A 14,496-nucleotide genomic window follows, 5' to 3' on the forward strand; every position below is an offset into this window, starting at 1 on the left:
AATTGCGATGACCAGAGACAAACCGACATGTGCCACATGCAAAATCGCTTTGGATGGTCTATTCTTCTGCAGCGAACAATGCCAAGATGACTATGAATAGGATTTTGTTGGAGCTATTGATACATCAGCCCATGGAAACGGAAAAATATCCTTTTCCTAAAAGTGCCCTTTGGACAGAATTTGTTTGAATAATCGCATATTATTTACATTAACTAGTATCATTTTGTTTTGTTTTAAAACAATTGTGAATGTAAATTGTCTTCAATTGTAAATATAAGAGAAAAAGTACAGTTTCTATTGACTTGAGGGAAAATTGAACATAGAGAATAAGTGGAGTATGAAATAATTCAATAAACTCACCACAATGGGAATTTCTATTCGTTTAATGGTCTTTTTCATACTCATTGAATTTTTTTTGTGTTAATTTCTACTCAAAATTTAGTTAGAACTGATGAATTCAGTCCACAGTACGCTCTGAATGTATTCGATTGTACACCAAAACGAACATTTTTCACTCTTGCGAGAGAAAAAAACGTCTACACCTCAAAAAATCTCATGAACATGTTTCAACAGCTACTAAATTTGCAATGATTTTATGTTTTATGTATGCGAACGGTGGTCTCTTCACGACACAGTATAACCAACGAGCATCACATAAATGTTAATGCTAATAAATCTTTCCGACGCTTTTCCTTCTGAGTTCCGCCACACGTTTCTTTTGCATTTATCTCATTTTTTGTGCGACACTTCAACTCTACGTGTGGCGAACAAGTACAGAATGCCAGCTCTTTTTTATCGCTTGAATTGAACTAGCATCGCGCGCTCTAAGAACCATTGTCAATGCTTGAATCAGAACGACACTTAATCTTCTTTCTGTATGTTGTAAGGCGTTTAAAATACTTGAATTGGAGGGTACTCACTGGTAATCAATTTATGTAACGTTTGAGATATGAATTCTTTTTATCGACTTATATGCGATACTTATTACTTTGAAGCCTCTTATTAGTAGTCGAATTTTATCGAGCAAAAAAATTGTGTGTGCAATAGCTCTTGGATGGTCCATAGAAAATTATTTGAATAAGGCAATTTAGACGATGAAGTTCTATCACTTGTTTCATGAAAATATCTTAATCGAACTGACTGTGACGTAGTCTAGAAACCTTCTTTAGATTCATGCATAACGTTGTCTAACCAAATTCAAGCAACATATTTGATTTTAATTTTAAATTCAAAGAAAGTTTGATTTCAATTTCAATTTTTTTTTATTTTACATTTAACGATAAATCATGATAAAATCTAAAAACAAATATAATTTTTTTTTTCTCAGGTAAATTGAATGCTTTTTTTTCTTATGTGTGTGTTTTACGTTCAAAGTATTGGCTTGTATATATTTCATGTTCAATTGAGTGCAACTACTTTAATTTGATTTCGTTAAACGAGTCATTTCTAACAAAGAACAGATCACCAAAGTCAAAACCGAATCGTGTCCGATTAAACGAGAAACAAATTAAACGGTAGTCTTGCACTTGACAGAGGTCGAATGATTTAAATATGGAACATCAGTTATGTGGCTCATTATCACTTCGTCCCCACAGCCAATCCATCAGCATGGACGATGCGTTTTGGGTGTTTCGTGTATTTGGCTTGAAATCGGGTCCAAACAACTCGGCAATCGCTTCGGGTGGCATATTTGCCACATCTTTTTGGAATACATTCATTTGACGGCGACGTTGCTCTCGCTCCTCCTTCAAGGTCTTATCTCGGGAATGACTGACTTTGTGCAATTCGGACAATCTGAAAATGGTGATAATGTCATATTGATTTGAATACCAACGAATTGAATTGAGAATAACAGGTAATTAGAAAAAAATGAACAAATTTTGTTGACTTTGAAAGAAGCCAATAAAATCATACTTCAAATCCAAGTTATCGCTTTGTGATTGTTCATTAAAACTGCCGTCATGTGAAGAGTGTGCATCGCTTAAGGCTGGATTCGATTTAACTGGGCTGCTACTGCCTGCTTCCGTTGCATCGGTGACTGTTTAAGAAAAGGAATTGCATTAATTCATTTTCAAATAATATCAAAGCTACAAAATAATTACCATCGTTTCCAGTCCTGTGTTTGAACTCCTCAAACTGGCGAATGGAATTCGATAGTTTCAACTGTAGTGTATCACGTTCTTCAAGCAAGTGTATCACTTCTTCGGTCAGTTCCTCGCACCGCATATCACGTTGATGTAGCATATAAAGTGCCAAATCCAATTCATTTCCTTTCGATGGGGCTTCATCGGTTTGATTCACCGATGGGAAAATGTTGCTCGATGTTGATTTCATGGCATATGGATCGACGGATGCAGCAATTCTAGCATATTCAGCACTGCGAATAGCCAACTGTTCTTTGAGTGAAACGATTTCGATTTCCTGTTGTTCCAATGCATTCTGCATCGTTTTGACGAGTTCACTTTGGTCGACGTTCGCACTGTCGGATTTTAATTCAGGTGATTCTTGGATATTTGATCGTGAATCACCGGAGGTAGGTGTATTCTGTGTTTCGGGTGTTGTCGAACTGGTATTCGATTGTAGCTCAAGTTGCAGCACTTTTTCACGCAAATCACTTTCCACGCCCGCAAATTCATCCTCTTTCAATTGCAAATGATGACGCCAACTATCGGCCACTTCGGCACATTTTTGATCGACAACTTGCTGCCACTGGGCATTCAACAAATCGACATTCGACTGATGCAGTGCGTCCTTCTCTTGCAATTTAACGGTTAATTCAGTGATTTGTTGTTGTGTCGATGGATCCACAGCAGATGTCGTCGTTTGGTTTTCTTTAATTTGCTGCAAACTATTTTTCAATTCGGCAATTTCAATGTTCTTTGTGTCAAGTTCAAATACGGTGCTCTTGATTCGGTCTTCGATTTCCAAGTTTTTGATCACTTGATCGTTTAGCACCTGTAATTCGTCTTCCATATTCGCTTTTTCCTCACGTAATTCGCTCACAATTTTTTCTAATTTCTGGATTTCGTCATCTTTGTTACTTGTACTCGCTGTTTGAATTACTGGCGTTGGATTTTTCAGCAGTTTTTCATTTTCGACCGTCAACCGGGTGATTTCTTGTCGTAACTCAGCGATTGTTTCGGCATTATCCGCTAGCTCTTGGCTCAAACGTTCATGTTCCTGATTGAATGTCTGCTTTTGATTGGCCAATTTTTCATTAAATGCACCGATTTCCGAGTCTTTGTACTGAATGCTTGCGTTCAAATCTTGAATTCGCTGCTCAACATCTTGTGAATTCAAATTGTACACACGCATCTCGTCCACTTGCTTGGCAAGCATAGCATTCTTCTCCATCAATTCGGACATTTTCTCGGATAAACTGGCATTTTCATCGATCTTCTGCTTGTGTTCATCCTTCAATTGGTCTAAATGCAATTTTATATTGTTTGACTCCTCCGATAACAATTCAATAGTAGCTTTGAAGTCATCATTTTGTTTTTCCAGCGCCGCCAACTTCTCATGCAAACTGGCAATTTCATCCGTTTTAATTGCAATATTTTCTTCTAGCAACACTTTTTCAGCGGTCAAAACACGGAATTGATCAAAATATTGATCGCGTTCTTCTTCAAAATCATCCTTATCAGCCGAGGCCTGCAAACGTTGCATTCTTTCCTCAAGCAAACGATTTTGATTCTGTGCTTCGGTCAAACGAGCAGCGATCGCATCATGTATTCCTGGTTTGGCCGCATTCTCATCAGCCCATTCACTTATCTTCTCCAATCGCCCGTTTAACTCACGTATTTTCGTCTTGCACACTTCGATTTCAATATCTTGTTTGTCTTTCATTTCGGTCATACGATCGTTGGCTGCAGTCAACACGTCCACACGAGTCAACAGTTTCTTCTTTTCTTGCGCCTCTTTTTCTTGTTCAGCTTTCACTTCTTTCAGTTTCTGTTCCAAAACCTTGATTTGATTGTTAAGTTCTTCTTGAATGGCCAAGTCCAAATCGTTTGGTTCTACAACTGATGGTCGTGATTTGGCTTTTGAACGCTCCAAGTCATCGATTTTCGACTTGTACTCTTTGAGTTTTTTCAATAATTTTTGATATTTCGTTTGCAATGAACTCAATTCGGTGGATATGTTGTCACGTTCAGTGCGGATTTCGTCAATTTGAAGTTGAAGGTTGACGGCAGCTTGGTTCAAAACGGCTTGATTCGTGCTAACCGATTGCTGTTGATGCTGTTCCTCCAAAATGGCATCACTTCCCCAAGCCGATTCGCCCCAGTCATCATTCGATGGCGACAACGTTCGCTGCTCTTCTGGATGACATACCCAAGTGGTCTTCGGCACAATGGTTTCTTCTACGACTGGCACTTGACCGGAGTAATCTGGTTCACCGGTGTCTGCAGGGAAGTTCTTTGTGATAGCGTTGAATGGATTGTCTTCTGTTGGTGAGCCAAAGAATGAGGCAGCACTTGGCAATTGGGAAGTACGTTGAACTGGAGTGGTTTGAACATATATTTGTGGTGTTTGCTCTTGTTCATTTCTCTCTTGAACTGAAGCTAATTGCATTTTGAGTGTTTCCAACGATGAATTCAAAGCTGTAACTTCATCTTCATATTGCTTGGCTTTGGTTGCTAAAACTTTATCAAAATTGCTTCGTTCCACGTGATATTTCATAATTTCTTCGTTGGCTGCTTTCAATTTATGCTCTAAGTCCGTAACGTACTTCTCCAAATCGGAAACATTTCGTTGAAGGTCTTCAATTTGCGATGCATTTGAATCAGCCACCGTTTCGATTGGAGCTTGGATTTCGAACGATGACACATTGAGCGATTGCGCTTGATGGCTAACCATGATTGGTTCAGCAATTGGAATACTCTCTGAGCCACTTGACACATTATGAGCTCTCTCCTGAAGACGGGCAATTTCGGTGTCTTTTTCCATGCAAAGTCGCTGCAACTCAGTGCATCTGGCTTGTGATTCGGTAACTTCATGAAGCGTATTTTCCAAACGTAATTCCAATTCGGTAACCTTCGTGGTAAGTGTAAAAGTGTCATTCACATCTGGTGTGTTATTTGAGAATGACAAGAATGGATCACTTGATGTGGCTCCAGCTGACATTTGCAATTGCAAATTTTGCCGTTGATAATTCTGAATTTCCATTTCTTTCTCAGCCAAAAGTGATTGCAAGCGCTCGTTTTCATTTTGGATAAACACTTGATCGTCGGTTTGATTTTGGCCGACTTGCATTCGAAGCGAGTCCAACTCAGCGATTTGCTGACGCAAGGCACCCAATTCACTCTCATGATTGATGTGCAACTGTTGAATTTGATGTCTCAACGATTCAATTTCGGTTTGATCGTGTGCAATTTGCAAGCGCAACTGTTGTACCTCCATTTGATCTTGGGTAATATTTTGGCCGACATTCATTTGAAGAGCATCCAATGTGTTGATTTGCTGGCGCAACAATGTGATTTCCGTTTCCAATTGTTGCTTGTGCATACGAAGACCTTCGATTTCATTGCTGTCGCGTTGCGTTTGCTCGTACAATGAACTCAATTCGGAAATGCGTGAATGTAAATTGCTCAGTTCATTTTCATGATCAGCGACCATTTGCTCGTTTCTCAAGCGATAATTGACAATCTCCGTTTGATCTTCACATATCTTTGTCTTCAACGAATCCAATTCACGTGATAACTCATCTTTAACGGTTGCCATTTCGGATTTAATGCGTTCAATTTCAGCTTCAGCAGCCAAACGGTTGTGATTGGCTTCGGTTAGTTGAATTTGGACCGTGTTTAGTTCAGCCGTATGTTTTTCCACCAATTCCAGATTTTGAGCGTGCAAATTATCGACTTCGGTTTGATCTTGAACCACTTGCATGCGCAACTCTTGTGCCTCGAGCTGATCTTGGGTCATTGTGTCATTTTGCAATTTCACCCATGTGATCTCCTTCTCCAGTTCATTTCTGCTCAATTCCAAACTTGATTGGGATTCACGCAATTGGACGAGTTGATCTTGGAGCATGGTGTTTTCTTCAATGGATTTCTCAAGGTTCTCTTGAATAGAACGACGTTCACGCTCAACACCCTGCAAATGATTGCTCAATTCATTTTCTAATTCGGTCAATTCGGTCTGTTTCTCGGCAATCTTCTGGTCATACTCTTGCTGTTTGCGGGCAATTTCGGCGTCTAACTTCTCAATTCGGCTGGATAATTCTTTGTTTTCTTCTTTTAATTCGATTAATTGGGTTGATTCCAATTCATAGACGCGTTGCTCCAGCTCTTCATTTTTGCCGGTCCATTCGTTCATTTGATTTTCATAGTCTTTCAATGTTTCAAGCAAACCGTCGCGTTCAATTTCCATATCCTTGAGTTTCTGCTCGATGATTTCATCTTGGTTGGTCAGAGCACGTAACCGTTCAGCGTATTCGTCTTCAACATTTTCAATTTGTGTTTGTTTTTGCTCCAATTGGAGACCCAACAATTCCGAATGACGTTCCAATGATGATCGCCGCTCTTCCGCTTTGCAAATATTCTCTTCCAATCGTCCGATTCGCTCTTTTAATTGTGCATTTTCCGTTTCAATTGATTCAACCACCAAATCGCTATTTTGAAGTTTTGTCTCGATGAATGAGCGATAATTTTCAAAATCTTCACTGATTTTATCCTTCTCACTTTGCGCTTGATCCAGTTGCAATTTCAATTCTTCAGCAGAGACTTCGGCTGAATCTTTGTTTTTCATGGCTTGTTCAAGCTCTTGAAGGCGTTTGATTTCCTTGTTCTTCTCCTTAATGATGGCCTTACACTTTTCAATCTTGATGTTTTTCGACTTCAAATCTTCAGCCGTTTTGGTGAGCTCTTCTTTGACCGTCTGTGATTCCGACAATTTCTCTTGAAGTTCGGCAATTTCATTCTGTTTGGCATTCAAGTTGGCAGTTAATTCATCAAGCAATTGATTCTTTTCGCTCAAACGCAGCTTCAAATTTTCAACTTCAGCCATTTTGCGATCGATATTCTCACGAAGACTGGCTGTAATCGATGAAGACTCATTCAATTCTTGTTCCAATCGTGCAATTTTCTCTTTGAATTCCGAGTCATTGCTTGACTGCTGCAATGGAATACTTTCAACTTTTTGCACTTGCTGTTGAACGACCACTTGTTCCACTTGACCACCCGTTGACAAAGCATTGAACTTCTCTTCCAATTCGGCGTACTGTGCATTCTTCTTCTTCAGATTAGCGGCAAACTTTTTCAATTTTTCCAATTGTTCTTTATTTTTGGTCTCCAGTGCGCTTCGTTGGTTTTCCACTTCGTTCAACTGTTTCTTCCATTCCTCTTCTTTTTCTTGCAATTCTTTATGCCATTCCTTTTCTCTTCGCTTCAAATTGGCGTCCGATTCTTTGGCCTTGCGCTCACTGGCCAAGTTATTTTGATTCATTTTCTTGATATCGGCTTTGTTTTTGTCGATTTGCGACTGCAACAATTCGATTTCATCATCTTTCTCGGCCACTTCGGCTGCATTCGACTCCATCGATTTGTACAAATCCATTATTTGTTGATTCAATGAGTCGATCGTGGATTGTTTATTGTCCAAGTCGGAGGTTTGCTGCTTAAGCAACTGTTTGTTTTCATCTAATAACGACTGCATCGACGTGATCTTCTCATTCAACTCCACGACGTAATCTTGATTAGCACATTGCATCTGCGATTGGGTGTTACGCAGCTCTTGCTGAAGCTTCTCGATTTGTTCGGTGTACGAAGCGATTTGAGTATCTCGTTGATTCAGCTCCAACTCATGCTCGGTGTAAGTGGTTATCAATTGTTGCTTCTGCTCGTTGACCAAATCACGAAGAATTTCCATTTCTTTTTTGCTCGCCTCCAACAAATTGTCAAACTCTTTGCGTTGTTTTTGCAACTCTTGGAAGTCACTCTCCTTGGTTTCATCCAGCGATAATTGAAGCGCCTTGATTTCCTCGTTCAAATGGTTATTTTTAGATTTTAAGTCGGCAACAGACCTGGAAAAGAGTAGAAAAGAGTTGAAAAAAATTGTTAAAAAAAGAATGAAATGTAAATATCAACACATACTTCTCAAGATCATTGTACGAAGTCTCTCGTTCTTCGACCTGCTGTTCCAAATCGCTGCACTTTGATTTCAATTTCTCCTCACCCAAACGCAGTTCATCAATTTGTTGTACTAATTCGTTGATCCTTTCTTTATTGTCATTGCTGCCAATCACTACAATGTCCTGTTTCTCACTTTCCTTTCTGGCGGCATGTTCATGCTCCACTTCTGCTCTAAACGTTTGCAACTCTTCAAGGCTACCGTTATAGCTTACCAGCAGTTTATCCATGAGGTCGGCCACGTTCTTTGATTCTCGTGCTAATTTTCTGGAAGCATTTACCTTGGCATTCTTTTCCTTAGCGCCACGATAATTATCAAGTTCTGAACACAAATTCTTCAACCCTGTTTCGTATGTCTCTTTGTCAACGAATGTTGATTCAGCCACTCTTTTCGGTGTTGAACTAGCCAATGCAGAGTCACGCTCTTTTTCCAATTGAACGATATCTGTTTCCAATTTCGATTTCACCTCTTGAATCTCTTGAATATTGGCAACTAACCTATCGTGTTCAGCTTGAATGTCGCTCAATTCCTTGAGCGTTGATAGATTGGCTGCTTTGGATTCATCAAGCTCCTCAAGAATTCGTTGTTTTTCAGCACGCAATTCATCAATCGTTTTGCTAAGTTGTTGATTTTCATCGAGCAGTGTTTGAAGTTTTGCTTGGGTGGCATTCTCATCGACTGCTTCTTTGATAGCTTCAGTATGGCTGTCAGATTTTGATACATGTGCCGCATCGTCTGGTTGATCGTGATTTTCATCTTGTTCCTCAATTACGGATGCCTCGACTGTTGCTTGCAAACGATCCATTTCGAGTTTCTCCTCTTGTGTGAGACGCTCCAAAATTTCGATCGATTCAACGGAACTACCCTTGCTAAGCTTGTCGATTTTCTCTAACAATTCCATATTTTCACTGATGTATCGATCCAACTTCGATTTCAGATCCATCTTTTCAGCTACCAATCGATTGATTTGGCCATTCAACTCTTCGACTTGTTTATTCAAATTCTCGATTTGTTCCTCATTGGCAATTGAATCCATTTCGGAAGTGACGTCGTGTTTATCTTTATCCTTGATATGGCCCTTCAATGACGATAATTCCGTTTTGGTTTCATTCAAATCGGCGGTCATATCAAGTTTCTGCTCCTCTAGCAGTTGGATGGCTGATGTTTGATTTTGGCAAGTGGTTTCAAGTAATTTTATTTTCGCTTCAAGTTCTTGAGAGCCCTTACTATGGTCACCATCACCGTCAGCAGCGGCCGATTGTAGATATTGGCTCTTAAGCGAAGCAGTTTCCGATTCCATATCCTTCAGTTTTTCACTTAATCGTTGATTTTCTTCCATTAATTTAACTAATTCCTTATTCGTGTCCGATGTTTTCTTGAATATGTCAATTTGTTTTTGCAGTTGTTTCATCTTTAATTTGGTTTTGATGCCGGCTTTGTTGGCCTCATCGAGTTGTTTGGTGAGTTTGTTAATTTCAGCTTGCGCTTCTTCGTCGTTGGATTTAGAAAATATTGACTTTGGACCGTATGATTTCAACTTTTCATCCAATACATTGAAGTTTGCCATCAGAACATTGTATTCCACAGTCTTTTCAGCCAATTGATCTTGTGTGGTTTGGAGTAGATTCGATAGACGTTCGCATTCTTCCTTTTGGGCCGATATGGTTGCTTCCAAGTTATTGATTCGCTCCTGGTCACTGGCATCAGACGCTGGTGTATTCAATGCTGATTGAAGAGACTTTTTCAAATCATCATTTTCACTTTCCAACTCGGAAATTCGCGATTCAAACTGTTGAATTTTCTGCACATATTCCGACACATCAACATCTGGAACAACATTTGATGTCACATCTTCTTTTTCATTTTCCAAACTTTCAATGCGATGCTGAAGCGTTTCGTTGATTTTATTCAGCTCATTCAATTTGTTTACGTAATCCTCCACCGTTCCGGTTTTACTGTCCAATTCCGAGTTTTTCAGTGTCAAATCAAAGCGAGCCGTTTCCAGAATATCGTTAACTTCCTCCAAATTAGCAATCCGTTTATCCTTAGCTTGAATCTCTTTTTCCAGTGTCGCGATGCGTTTATTCAAATCATCTTCGGTGGTCACGAAATTCTCTTGCATTTTAACCATTTCGTGTTTTGTTTCTTCCAGCAGATCAACGGTGTCTTTGCCTTTGAGCGAAAGTGACTCGGAAATAAGGTTAGCTGCTTTGGTACGAGCTTCGATGAGACCATCCTTCTCTTTCAAATTCTCCTCCAAATCCATAATGCGAGCGTTCAACTGTTGAATTAGTTTTGATTGTTCCGATTCGGGGTCTTTATGCAGAAATTCATTCTCTTTTTGCTTCATTTCATTTTCCAAGTGTTTAATTCGTTTCTCTAAGTATTTGATACGTTCACGTTCCAAATTGAAACTACCGCTTAAATCACCAGTCGATTGATTCTTGTGTGACCGTCCCGATAATGCTGATAAATCACCAATTGAACTACCCAACAAATGGGCACGATCCAATGACTGCTGTGAACTATTGAATTTTGCCTTCAATTGTGTCACCATCTCTTCAATGCCACGTTGATTTGACTCACGTTCAGCCATTCGCAAACGATTCTGTTGCATTTGAATTCGTAAAAGTTGGATTTTTTCGCTGCCTGGCGCATCGGAACGCCTTCGTGATAATGGCGTACCATCGAATGAAGTTGATTGCCTATAACTCTCATTTTCAACGATACTCGTGTTACTACTTTCAATCGAAATTTCTTCGTGTATTTCGTTAAATGATTTTTCTGCAATGAAACAAATGGTAACGATTAGCACAATGTGAATTAGAATTGTTTTTTTTTTTCACGACGCAAACTCCAAAATTAATTGCATTCAATTACCGCTCGTTTGACGTGATCGTGTAGCCTTCGATTTGAGATGCGTTAATCGCTGTGCAATATTTTTCACCTTTTCTTGGGCACTGGCTGTATTTTTGCCGTGATCCTCTTCCGATTGTTTTACTAGCTGTTTCAATGCCGTAATTTTTGCCTGTCAACACACATACACCAATTATCACATGAATGCAAACGTAGATTGATGAAAAAAATTTGACGTAAGAAAAAAGAAGTGCACGAACAAAGGTCTTTGTCATGCAAAAACTCAGTTTTCAATGAAAAATTCACTGATTTTCAACGAATTCCATACCTGCTGTTCGCTAAAATTCTGCGCTAAATTTGTCAGACTGCCTCGTGTCATATCGACCGACATTTGATCGTCGGTGTGTGTTCCAGTTTCATTTGGTTCTTTGTCTGACATTTTTTCTTTATCAATTCGGGTTCCCGTCAAAAGTATTTACAATTCCGCACAGAAACAAAAATTAATCATAAGCAACAACAAAAAATCTGCTGAACATTAGAAGAAAAAAAAAAGAAAAATAAAAACAACGAAAACGTGTTAAATACAAATATAGACGTAGCTCATTTACATTTTATAGAAAGTGAATGTGACGTCACACAAAATGCACGTATCAAAAAACGCGATTTTGATGTGTTAACAAACTACATTAAAAAGTTAACACACAGATGTTGTTTTCTAATGTTTCGATCACATGAAAATCCAATCGAACCAATAAAATCCACTGTATATTTACCGTATTTCGTTTTGAATGTTTACCACATCATTTTACGTCATCTCACAATCAAATGAGAAACACTCAACTAATTTTTTCCCGAAAAATTTTAATTACAAAAATACAAAATAATTAGGTTCTCTCTTAAACAATATACAAAAGCTACGTGTAATGTACAATCACGACATGTCATCACTTATGTTGAGACTCGGAATTCATATCGGTGTAGCCAATACAGTCGAACATAGTCTATACGTTTATCTCGCTCTTGCATATGCATCGCACTGGGGGATTCGAGTGAAAGGCAAATAATGTGTTTGACAGTTGAGATGTCATCAGCGCATTGGGCTGTGAGCATGAGTAGAGTGGTCGATGAGTAGAAATGTCAAAATTGGTAGCCATACACAGAATGCAGCCAATTCATCTGTACGCATGCTGTCAGTCGGTGTTCAAAGAGAAATGTAGAGAAAAAACATCCAAAAATATTTCACATATATTTACAGAACGAAATAAAAATAAATCGCTGCAACGATTGAAATGAACCATAAATATACATAAAAAATTTGGCGAATGCTATTTTCGTTTGCAGAAATTAAATTGAGGAGTTATTGTTTGCCGGGTAAATGTTTGCCAACTCCTGCGGAGAAAGACGAACATACACGGTGTAGTGTATACAAAAAAACACACACATATGCTTGGGGAACTGATGAGTTCATTCGATGTTTTTTTTATTGTACGTGTGTGTATTATGGAAAAAAACCATATGCACGGGCCAACCACCTATCGGTTTCTAGCTTAAATAAATAACACCGTATCGATTTTTGCCGCATGATAAAAACTCAATTTGAGTCAATTTCAAGCATTGCGTTGTTGATTGCAGAAATGAACCGAATGAGAAAAAAAACGAAATTTCGTTCGGGTTTATTTAAAGAGCGCGATCACAAACACACGCAGGCGTCAGTTTTGCTCGTGTGAAGTGTTTATTTTGCACACTATACAATGTATCTTATCTCTTTTACTTGGTATATCATCATCTCCAACACAAAATGTAGCTTTTTTAATACTATGTCGGCTTGGTTCGGTTTTTTTTTTGTACTTTGTTGGTTGTATGGGTATGTTTTTTTATTTCGTTCATATTCGATACTAACAAATATATAATTTCGTTCCAAGAATGGGTAAATAAATTCGAATGTTTGTTGTGCTAATTGCAACTGTTTGGCTAAAATTGGCCGAGGTGACGCACCATCCAATATTGAATCCTTTTGTTTGAAAACGTGTCTCAATTTTTGCGTTGATCGTGCTATGATCGAAATTCTACTTTTTTTTATGCCAATATTGAGATGCATTCAATAGATGTGAGTAGTAGGAAAAGGCGGATTCATCAGCAACTCTTGCGTCAACTATGCGACTGCGTTGCGGATGACGCAAGGGTCCTTGCGGTAACAATGGTATGAACAATATATTAATAGCAAAAATGCAGTGATAATGGGCGACTTTAATATTGATTTGTTTACAATCACAACACACAGCCGTCGGTTGTCCAATTTTTGTGATGATAATGGCTTAAGTAATTTAATTAATTCAGCGACTCGCACTACAGAATATTCAGCTACTAATCACTTGAAAATCCCAGTGTGTCATGGGAAAATGTAAAAAAACTATGATGTCAATATTAAAACAAATTGGTTACTTAATACTTTGTGCGATGCAACTAAACAATTCAAACGTGTCAAAAAGTATGTTGTATGTTGTACATTATGTATACCTAATGCATTGATATATTGACAATATTCTAATTTAAATCAAGATTTGTTAATCAATAAACCGAGTCATCAAGCAGTCTCACAAAAGTTTCTCATTTTTCTCCAAGTGGTTCGATTCTTCCGATAAATACATAAGCACACGCTAAGTATAACTAAGCCCAAAAGAATCTGAAAAATTAATCAAATAGTAGAACATTTTATTTCTATAGACCAATTCTAATAATCGAATCGAAATTAACTCACACATATAATTGTAGTGGTTTCGATGCCGTATGATTCCCATATGAAACAACGCCACGGATGTTTTAGTTGTAGGTTTACTCTTATCCCATACTCTTTCTTCTGGTCACACCACAAATGATAGATATTCTTATAAGTTTTACCATCGGAACCACAAACATAAACAAGACCCTTAGGTAGATATGTACAATTGTAAATCCTTGCACTTGCACTTGCACTTGCAAAAATTGCAATAACAAGAAAATTGATGTGAATGATTTCATGCATTCTTATCAATGTTTTAATGTTCTTTCCATTGAATTAATAAATGTTTGACGTTCTGAAATTGCCAAAAATTTTTTAGACATGTCTCACAAACTATTAGTAAACGCCTAAGACAAAAACGTCAAATAACTGACAAAACGTCTAAAGCGTCATCCGCAACGCAGTCGCATGGTTGACGCAAGAGTTGCTGACGAATCCGCCTTTTCCTACTACTGATGTGTTCGAATTGGAATTACTTCTTCGATATAAATTTTGGCGATCACGCTTGTGCTCGAGCCCAAAAATTTCCCTTTACAAATCTCCTGAAATTCATATGATTTGCAGATTTATCCATTGCGAGAATGAATGTCTTTTCTTTTTGGCAAGGTAGAGTTCTTTTTTTTGCATGTGACACTGAGCTCACCATATATACAAATTGTGCTGAATATAGACACGGTGCATGACGTAAGCCAAATGCGAATCTCAACTTTTCGATATACCTATATGAACGCAAG

At 38.3% G+C, this 14,496-nt stretch overlaps 1 protein-coding gene across 5 annotated transcripts; it reads right to left on the reverse strand.

Annotated features, from left to right (window-relative positions):
* Positions 1-1,243: 1,243 nt before the first annotated feature.
* LOC129567460 (protein lava lamp-like) lies at positions 1,244-13,967 on the reverse strand. 5 transcript variants are annotated; one of them, XM_055444344.1, is made up of 7 exons: positions 11,757-12,031; positions 11,312-11,508; positions 11,008-11,155; positions 8,091-10,911; positions 2,103-8,020; positions 1,915-2,038; positions 1,244-1,794 (listed from the first exon to the last, which is right to left on the reverse strand). In XM_055444344.1, exons 2-7 carry the CDS (start codon positions 11,420-11,422, stop codon positions 1,560-1,562), a joined length of 9,357 nt encoding a protein of 3,118 aa, XP_055300319.1. In that variant the 5' UTR covers positions 11,423-11,508; positions 11,757-12,031; the 3' UTR covers positions 1,244-1,559. The 5 variants fall into 5 exon arrangements, with proteins under 5 accessions (XP_055300319.1, XP_055300318.1, XP_055300320.1 ...); XM_055444343.1 differs by having other exon boundaries at positions 11,312-11,511; positions 11,757-12,029; XM_055444345.1 differs by having other exon boundaries at positions 11,592-12,016.
* Between the last annotated feature and the right edge of the window lie 529 nt (positions 13,968-14,496).

Source organism: Sitodiplosis mosellana, unplaced genomic scaffold (assembly GCF_009176505.1).
Source record: "Sitodiplosis mosellana isolate CC-2019 unplaced genomic scaffold, AAFC_SMos_1.0 Smas_scaffold_11, whole genome shotgun sequence".
Taxonomy (NCBI): domain Eukaryota; kingdom Metazoa; phylum Arthropoda; class Insecta; order Diptera; family Cecidomyiidae; genus Sitodiplosis; species Sitodiplosis mosellana.